The sequence below is a fragment of the Eimeria acervulina genome, genomic scaffold, assembly GCF_000499425.1.
Source record: "Eimeria acervulina Houghton genomic scaffold, Eah_scaff1143, whole genome shotgun sequence".
In the NCBI taxonomy this organism is placed as follows: Eukaryota; Apicomplexa; class Conoidasida; order Eucoccidiorida; family Eimeriidae; genus Eimeria; species Eimeria acervulina.
Genome location: NW_013549398.1, coordinates 1 through 9934, shown reverse-complemented (window position 1 = coordinate 9934; position 9934 = coordinate 1). Strand labels below are relative to the sequence as shown.

General features: G+C 39.4%; 1 protein-coding gene across 1 annotated transcript; it reads right to left on the bottom strand.

Annotated features, from left to right (window-relative positions):
- Positions 1-455: 455 nt before the first annotated feature.
- EAH_00056190 (EF hand domain-containing protein, putative) lies at positions 456-9245 on the bottom strand (the record flags this gene model as incomplete). Its single annotated transcript, XM_013393820.1, has 14 exons — positions 456-515; positions 950-1426; positions 1838-2006; positions 2551-2690; positions 3180-3352; positions 3712-3823; positions 4436-4643; positions 4905-5019; positions 5630-5741; positions 6012-6143; positions 6798-6959; positions 7356-7584; positions 7885-8048; positions 9095-9245. Coding segments are annotated over 14 exons (2404 nt in total), but the record flags the coding sequence as incomplete, so codon positions are not given.
- Between the last annotated feature and the right edge of the window lie 689 nt (positions 9246-9934).

The following is a 9934-nucleotide window of genomic DNA, read 5'->3' as shown; positions in this document are numbered from 1 at the left end:
ATATTATATTATATTATATTATATTAATATTATATTATATTATATTATATTATATTATATTATATTATATTATATATACTTACAAGGAAGCCACAGATATCTTTCTGCAATATACTTTAAAACTTGTACTACATGAGAAGTTGAGTTCATTCGCTGAAGTCTACCTCCAAGTTGTTTGTCGATTGCTTCTGCTATTAATTTTAAACAAGGCAGCTCTGTTGGCTGCACTATCTTCATCTGCATGCATCAAAGGAGACACCTTGCAGCAATAAAAGGAGACACTTTGTTTTAATAAAGCAGACTTCCTGCAGCAATAGAGGTGGAGACACTTTGCAGCAATAAAAGGAGACACTAAACAGCAATAAAAGGAGACATTTTGTTATAATAACGGAGACACTTTGCAGTAATAGAGGTGGAGACACTTTGCTGCAATAAAAGGAGACACTTTGCAGCAATCAAAGGAGACACTCTGCAGTTATAAAGGAGTCACATTGTTGTAATAAAGGAGACACTTTCTAACAACCAAAGGAGACACTTGTAGCAGTAAAGGAGACTTTTGCAGTGATAGAAGAGACACTGTCTAATGACCAAAGGAGACACTTCGCAGCAATCAAAGGAGACACTTTGTAGCAGTAAAGGTGAGACTTCGCAGCAATAGAGGAGACACATGGTTGCGGTAAAGGAGACACTTTGTTGTTATAAATGAGCCGCTTTGCAGAGACAAAGGAGAGGAGACACTTTGCAGCAATAAAGGAGAGGAGAGGAGACGCCTCGCAGTAATAAAGGAGACACCTTGCGATAATAAAGGGAGACACTTTATAGCATTAAAGGAGACACTTTGCAGCAGCGAGAGAAAATGAAATAGAAGAAGACAGAAGGAGACAGGAGAGACAAGAAGGAGACAGTGAGAGAGAGAGAGAAGTAGAAAAGGAGACAGTTGTAGACAAACCTCTCGTATGGCTGCTCCGTCGACAATAATTTCTAGCTCAGTCTCTTGTGCATATCTCTGTTCAATAATTTGTAGATCTAGAAGGGTTTTCATGATGAGGTGTATCTGCAGCTGTTGCTGTTGGGCTCCTTGTGCTTTAGCAATAAGAGCAAGAATGTCTCTAATTTCAAAGTCTTTCTCAATTCTATATCTTTGAAGTGTCTTCATAAGTTGATTAGCTGTCTTAGGAGGCCCCGTAAGTAATGCCTCATGATTAATAGGGTGTATATCCACCTTATTAAGCTCAAGACTGCTATTTAATAAACGAGAAGCTTTTGCAGAGACCTTCTGAGGAAGAACATTGTCAAAAAAATCTTGAACGCCGCTTCGTACATTCATTGAGTCAAACATCTGTGCATGCACTATGCGAAATTGTCGGGTTAATTCTTGATAAAACTCTACTTGCATTACTTTCAATAATGTCACAAATCTATCCTCCTAAACAAACAAACAAACAAACAAACAAACAAGCAGTCTTTGTTTTAATTAAGTAAATTAAATTTACTAATGAATTAGTGAACTCATGAAGTAATTAAATTAATTAATTAATTAATTAATTAATTAATTAATATATATATATATATATACTTATTTACCTCTTTAGTTTATTAATTAACTATTTATAAATAATCAGTTAATTAAATAGTAAGAGACAAAAGAGAGAGAGAGAGAGACAAAAAAGGAGAGAGAAGAGACAGAAGATAAAGAAGAGAAAGGAGACAGCATAATGTAGAAAAAGGGGACAGGAGACAGCATAAAGTAAACAAAGGAGACAGAAAAAGAGACAGTAAAATTAACGTGATAATAAAGTTTTACTTTTCTGTTTCTATCTATATCCTCTGCACCTACACCTCCTGAACCAGTAGCAATAGAAGAAGCATATCTAGATATACGCATGCTCGAAGCAGCAAGCCCTAATGGTGCTTCTCTTCCAAAGACAGGAGACAGCAGCAACAAATGTGTCTCCAGTGTCTTTGCTGCTAAATAGGGGACAGAAGATATCAACTCGTCTACGGCGCTGCAAACCGCAAACAAACAAAGACAGGAAAATATATGTATAAAAACGCATGCAAATAAATAAATAAATAAATAAATAATTAAATAATTAAATAAACAAATAGATTAGTTAATTAATTCATTCATTAATCGTCAAACGAAAAACATAGACGACTAGAAATGCAAATAAGCAGACAAACAAATAAACAAAAGACATACAACTAAATAAAAAGATAAACAATCAAATAAACAAATATTCAGAAAACTAAATAAACAAATAAAAAAGAAACTGCTGGTGGCGGAGTTGTTACTGCAGCAGCAACACTAACAGCAGCAGCAGCACTAACAGCAGCAGCGGCATGTGCAGCAGCAGGAGCAGTACTAGCAGCGGAAGCCGCAGCAGGAGCAATAATAGCAGCAGCAGAAGAACTACCAGTTGTAGCAGCAGCACCAGCAGTAGTAGCAGCAGCAGCAGCAGAAACAGCAGCAGGAGCAAGTGCAGCAGCAGCAGCAGGAGCAAGTGCAGCAGCAGCAGCAAGTGCAGCAGCAGCAGCGGGGAGGCTTACGGTCCCCTATTTTCTTGAGTGACGTAGTTGTAGATAAACTGAAGTTTTCTCGCGTTTAGTTTTGTTTTTAATTCATATTCAATTCTGTCTTCTTCTGTATTAGCCATTGTCTTTTGCTCTTCTCCTTCATCGTCTGCCTCCTGCATAAAAGAAAGCCCCAAAAATATATGCATGCATGCGGAGACACCTCAGCAGCACCAGCAGCAGAAGCACCTCACACAGCAGCAGGAAGCTTGCGTAGGGGTAGCAGCAGCTGCTGCAGCAGCACTTGAAAACGGGGTTTGCGTCAGCAGCAGTGTTGGTGCTGCAGCATAGGTATTTCTAGCACTATTTAAAGCAGCAGCAGCATGAGCAGCATAAGCAGCAGAAGCAGCATAAGCAGCATTGGTCGTGTAGAGCAGCAACAGCCTTCGCGATGGAGCGTATGAAACAGCAGCAGCATCCTAAACATCAGATATAGCAGCAGCAGCAACAACAACAGCAGCAGCAGCAATAGCAGCAGCAGCAGCAACAACAACAGCAGCAGCAATAGCAGCAGCAGCAACAACAACAGCAGCAGCAATAGCAGCAGCAGCAGCAGCAACAGCAGCAGCAGCAGAGGTGTGTGTTGCATGCATGCATGGAGGTACATTGGGCATATCTTCTTCTTCTTCTTCAGATGTCTCCTCTGTATCAGAGGGTTCGCTGGCTGATAGCTCAATGCTTTCATCGCTCATTCTATCAAACTCCTCCATGTCTATCTCTTCTGCTTCTCCTTGTCGCAGTGTAGGGTAAAGCAATTCATAGTCTCTGTCTAAATCCCCTGTTCATCACAAACAAATAAACCCTAAACCCTAAACCCTAAACCCTAAACAAATAGAAGCAATATACATTGCATCAGTACATTCATATTCATCAACAAACAGATACTCATCCTCCTCCTCTTCCTCATGCTGCTGCTTATGCTGCTGCTGCTGCTGCAGGTGGTTCAGCAGCAGCAGCTTCTGTTGCTGGTGGTATTGCAGCAGCAGCTGCTGCATCTGGTGCAGCTACAGCTACTGCATCTGCTGCAACTACAGCTACTGCACCTGCTGCAGCAACTGCTGCTGCATCTGCTTCAGGAGCGGCTGCAACAGCAGCAGCAACAACTGCTGCTGCTGCTGCTGCTGTATAAAGACTAACCTGATTGAAGGCTATATATCTTAGCGAGGTCTGGTAAAGAAATTCCGACCGCTGGGTCTATGTTGGTGTTCACCGCTTCGTTGTAATATTCGCAGAGCTGCTCCCACTGACTCTGCACACAAACCCTAAACCCTAAACCCTAAACCCTAAACCCTAAACCCTAAACCCTAAACTCTAAACCTTAGGTGCTGGGAAACCCCACACCCTAACCACTAAAACCTAGGTGCTGGGAAACACTAAACCCTAAACCCTTATGGAGCCATGCATGAAAAGAAAGAGGAGAAGGTAGAAAGAAGAGAGAAGATATGAAACAAGAGACAGGAGACAGAAGGAGGCAGGACACAGGAGACAGAAGGAGACAGAAGACAGAAGGAGACAGGAGAGAGGAGGAGACAGGAGACAGAAGAAACAACACAAAAGAAAAGAGGCCAGAGACAGAAGAAGTAACATAAGAGACAGGAGGCAGAAGGAGACAGGAGGCGAATGGAGACAGTAGACCAGCGAAGACAGAAGAGAGTACACTGAATACAGCAGGAGACAGAAGGAGACAGAAGCAGACAGAAGACAGAAGGAGACAGAAGGCAGAAGGAGACAGCAGGAGACAAAAGGAGACAGAAGGAGACAGAGGGAGACAAAAGGAGACAGAAGGAGACAGAGGGAGACAAAAGGAGACAGAAGGAGACGGAAGGAGACAAAAGGAGACAGTATTTTGTTGTGTACGTACTGGGTCTGCATCGCTTCCTTTGACTCTATGAAGCAGAGCATAGTAATTTTTTGCAGAGAGTTTATCTTTATGTTCGTCAACAAACTTTGAAAATATTAACTGCACTTTGAGCATCTCATCTAACTCCTCTGCTGGAGGGTATTTAGGGACGGCTATTATAGCTTGATTATATGAAGTGTTTGGAGTAGGAGATATATCTACTTTGTATCTACACAAACAAACAAACACAACAAACAAATTCAAAGCCATACATCCATCAAACGCATGCATTCGCCAAATGCATGCATGCAAATGCATGCATGCAAATGCATGCAAATGTATGTAAATGCATGCAAATGCATGTATGCAAGTGTTTGCAAGTGCATGCAAATACACGCAGATGCATGCTTGGATTTGCATGCATGCAAGCATGCATGCATTTGCATGGGTCTGTGTTTGGGGCTTTGTTTGTTTGATGTTTTGTTCGCACCCGTATCTCGGCCCGTATTTAATACCGTCTTTGAGCATCACTGCGTCCCAGCCTGTTAACATATCTTCTACTCGTTCGCTGTGTCTCTCCACCTCCGCGCATGTAGCAAATCGAGCTGCACATACACCCCAAAACCCTCAACATTAGGGTTTAGGGTTTACGGCTGCGGATGCGTGCATGCGCAGACTCCAGCAGCAGAAATAACAACAAATAACGCCAGCCCCAAGTAATAAATAATAAACATAAACAGAAAGAAAAGAAAAGAAGAGAAAAAGCAAATAAAACATAAAAAGCAAGGAGACAGAAGCGAACGGAACGCCAAACAAATGAAATAAAGAGACACAAGAGAGGAAGGCAGCGAGCAAACAAAGACATGAAAAGGAGACAGACAGACAGAGCAGAATCTGCAGCAAAACGGAGACAGAAAATACAACAAAATAAACCACAAAACCCTCAACAAACCCACTTCTATAAACAGTAGATCAAAGGAGACACAGAGAGACAGCGGCAGCAACAAGGAAAGCAGCAGCAACAAGATGAGACGGCAGCAGCAACAAGAAGAGACAGCAGCAGCATTAAAAAACGGCAAAAAAGATACAAGAGAAGCGCAGGCAACAGGAGACAGGAGACAAGAGACAGTAGACAGTAGACAAGAGACACCAGCAGAAGAAGAGGAGCAAGAAGGAGACAGTAAAAGGAGACAGTAAAAAAACAAAACAGATTACCTCCTTCAGGTAAGTTAGGAATTAAATTAAGACCCGTCGCCTTCCCATTCTCATCAATGCGAAATGCATTTTCAAATGGAGCCGCCACCTTCTCGTACACATATGTGGCCAGCTGCACCAAAAACGCATGCATGCAAACGCATGCATGCAAACGCATGCATGCAAATGTATGCATGCATGCATGCAAATGCATGCATACATGCATGCAAAGGCATGCATGCATACATGCAAAGGCATGCATGCAAACCCCTACATGCAAACCCCTGCATGCAAATGCATGCATACATGCATGCAAAGCCGTGCATGCAAATGCATGGAGGCATGCATGCAAACCCGTGCGTGCAAATGCATGCAAGCATGCATACATGCAAGCTGTGCGCACTTTTTCTTTTTTTCTTTTAATTCCTGCAGAGCCAAAGTGTTTTAAAGAACCGCCAGAATGACTTGAAAAAGAATCTGACTCTTCTTGTACATATCCCATTTGATACTCCCGCCGCATGCGCATGCGCGCCTCCTGAATCAAAGCCCCAAACATATAAACACTAAACTCATAGCTTGCATGCATGCATGCATGTATGCACGCATGCATGCATTTGCCTTGTTAGGTGATGGAAAGTCGAGTAGAGTTCTCCTAGCAAACCCTAAACCCTAAACCCTAAACCCTAAACCCTAAACCCTAAATGCTTAGAACTGAAAGCAGATGCATTTGTTGAACTTTTTATTATCTCTGCTCCGCCATTTTATTTTCCGTTGTTTTGTCGTCTCTCTTTAAGCATGAAAATAAACATGTAAGCAATAATAATAATAATAAATAAATAAATAAATAAATAATATTAATAAATAATAATAATAAAAATAATCAATCATAATAATAATAACAGTAAAAAGACAAGGAAGACTGTCACAAAAGGAAAAACTGGTAAAAACAATAGAAATATAACGAGTGCATGCAATAAAAATAATATAATAATAATTATAAATAATAATATAATAAAGTTAATATAAAAATAGCATATTGTATAAATGATTATTATAAACAATATAATATACAATAGAATAGTATAATAACAGTATATAATACACTTATTGATACATCTATTAAATACGCGCGAAGTCCCTACTCTGACCAGAATTAGGGTTTAGGGTTTAGGGTTTGAGGTGTATATACCCTGAGCTCGTCTCGTATTTTGTCTCTGTACGCCATAAGGGTTTCATCTGCTACAAGTTGTTCCTTTCCGGTGTATGTGATGTTGGTGTGGGCGAACCAATGGTCTAACGCTAGAGACAGCAGCAGCTGCATATTTTCTTCAATGTATCTGCTGACAGATTCCTGCATTAAAGAGACATAAAAGGAGACACCTAAACAAACAAACAATAAACACTAAATACCCCTTCTATTGTAAAATCCAACGTACATTCCAAGTCAAACTTCGCATGCAAGCATACAACGCAAACAATAAACCCTAAACCCTAAACCCTCGACAAACCCAGCCGTGTTTAGAGATATAACACAGACAAAGTAAACCCTAAACCATAAACCCTAAACCCTAAACCCTAGAACCAACGCGGTGCGTTTAGAGATACAACCCAAACAAAGTAAAGCCTAACCCCTAAACCATAGACGCAGATGTCTGCGTTTGCAGCTAAGACACCTAAACCCTAAACCCTAAACCTCAAACCCTAAACCCTAAAACCCTAAACCCTAAACCCTAGGCGTTTGAGGTACCCTGGATGTAACGAAGTTGTTCCAGAGGAAGTAAATGACAAAGACGACGGAGCCGAACATAGCAGCATAAGGAAGGAAAGCATCAGAATTAACTAATGCACCGAGTAGAAACCAGAGAACAAATGAAGACGCCCCCAATGTAGCAAAAAACAAAGCCATAGTCAAGAACGCTCCCCCTAAATAATCTAACTTCGCCATCAAACGAGGATGAACATCCAGTAAAAATGCGCTGAAAACAAAAACAATAAACAACCCACACACGATCCCGATCCCGGAGATGACCCCACACACGATCCCGGAGACGACCCCACAAACGATCCCGGGAACGTTCCCGGAGACGATCCCGAATTCAGTACAGCACGAGATAGGCTAACAGAGGAGACAGAAAGAGGCAAAAGGAGACAACAGGAGACAGCAGAAGACAGAAAGAAAGAGAGATACGAGGAGACAGAGAGAGTTAAGGAGACAGTAGGAGACAGAAAAAAGAGAAGGAGACAGCAGTATTACTACCCATAAGAGATCGGCTTACTTGCAGAAAGTAGCAGCTGTCATTACTACGACATGCAAAGCAGCAAGAGACAGCACAGATAACCCCCAACCCCCTATCTTTAAAAGAGACGCCCAAGAGAAGTCAAAGAAAATATCCGGTAAGAACCAAGTGTCTCCAAATGCAAGGGGATCAGCATCGATTGCCTAGCCAAACAAAAACAAAAAAAGAATGTATTATTATGTTTATAATATAATTATCATATATATATGTATACAGATATATATATATATATGCATATATACACCAATCAATAAGATAACGAAATAATACGCACAAACAAATACAAAAAAACTTAATAGCAGCCTGAGATACAGTCAAGAACAGTACCAACAAACAATTGCCCTAACAAACAAATCAAATAAATATTTAGGTAAATAAATAAATAAATAAATAAATTATTTAATTGGTTATTTAATAAATGAACAAAAAAACAAATATATAAATAAACTAGCATCAATACACAAACAAATCAACAAATAAATTTACCACTAAACAAACAAACGCATTAATCAACAAATAAGTACGTAGACAAAGAGAAGAAAGAGAAACTCAGAGACAGAAGAAGAAGATAAAAGGAGTATAATTGAGATAAAGATAAATACCAGAAGACAGACAGACAGACAGAGAGAGAGAGAGAAAGAGAGAGAGAGAGAAAACGGAGACAGTAAAAGAGACAGGGGTAGAGACAGAGAGAGACAGACACAGAGCCAGAGCGACATAGAGAGATGCAGAGACAGAAGATAACAAAAAATAAACTGTCTCCTTTTTCTACTTCTATCTGTCTATTCTTTCAGTTGTTAAAAGAAGAGACAGATAAAGACAATGCACGTCCCTCCTCTCTGTTCAGGTGTATAGGGAGACAGTAGAAGAAGAAAAGAAGATAGGAGACAGATAAAGAAGAGACACTTACTGCAAGTGCTTGGCTGTCTCTAATATAAACAAAGAGCAGCAGCAACGGGAAGCTGTAAGCGAGAGCAAGTTGAAGACAAAGGAGACAGAAGGTAATGGCGTTAGGAAGCCATATAAACTCTACTGCTCTTTTATTAAACAAAGAGACAGAAGGAGAAGAAGACGAAGAAGGAGATAAAGAAGAAGAAGGAGAAGGAGAAGAAGAAGAAGAAGAAGAGAAGAAGACTCTCGAGAGACCCCTCTTAGTCTCTCTTCCTCCGCCCCACAAACGCATGCAAACCCTTCTAACAAACTTCTCTGTCTTCTTCATTATCGCATTATTATAACATAAACCACTATTCAATAAATCAATATCTGGAGAAGACGTCCACCACTCAACGTCTTCAATCAACTCCAAATTTTCAACAATCCGCACAGCGCGAGATACTGACCTGTACACCCCACAACCCTAAACCCTAAACCCTAAACCCTAAACCCTAAACCCTAAACCCTAAACCCTGAGCACTAAGCCATAAACAATAAAACCTAAACTCTAAACCCTAAACCCTTAACCCGAAGCCAGATACTCTACACCATACGTCCTAAAATGTACACCGTAAACCCTAAACCCTAATCGATAAACCCTAAACCCTATACCCTATATATAAATGAAACCAGCCTCAGAATCATAAGCAGAGGGTAGGCCTTTCCTTCGTACGTTATCTGCATTTAGGGTTTATCAGGATCCAGAGCATATTAGGGTTTAGGGTTTAGGGTTTAGTAGTGGCCATTACTGCATTTATTATTTATTACTATTTATTATCATTTATTATTATTTTTTATTTCTTATTCTTTATTATTCTTTAATACTATTTATTATGGTTTGTTCTTATAATTATTATTGATTGTTAATTATTATATTATTTGTTATTTATTATTTATTTTTCTTATTTATTATTATTATTGTTAATTAGACTTGTCTTATTTTTTCGTCATCTCTTTTTGCTATAAGAACAACTGTATAGTATAATATATAAAATAAAATAAAACTATTTATAATTTATAATTTATAATTTATAATTTATTATTTATAATTTATTATTTATAATTTATTATTTATAATTTATTATTATTACGAATA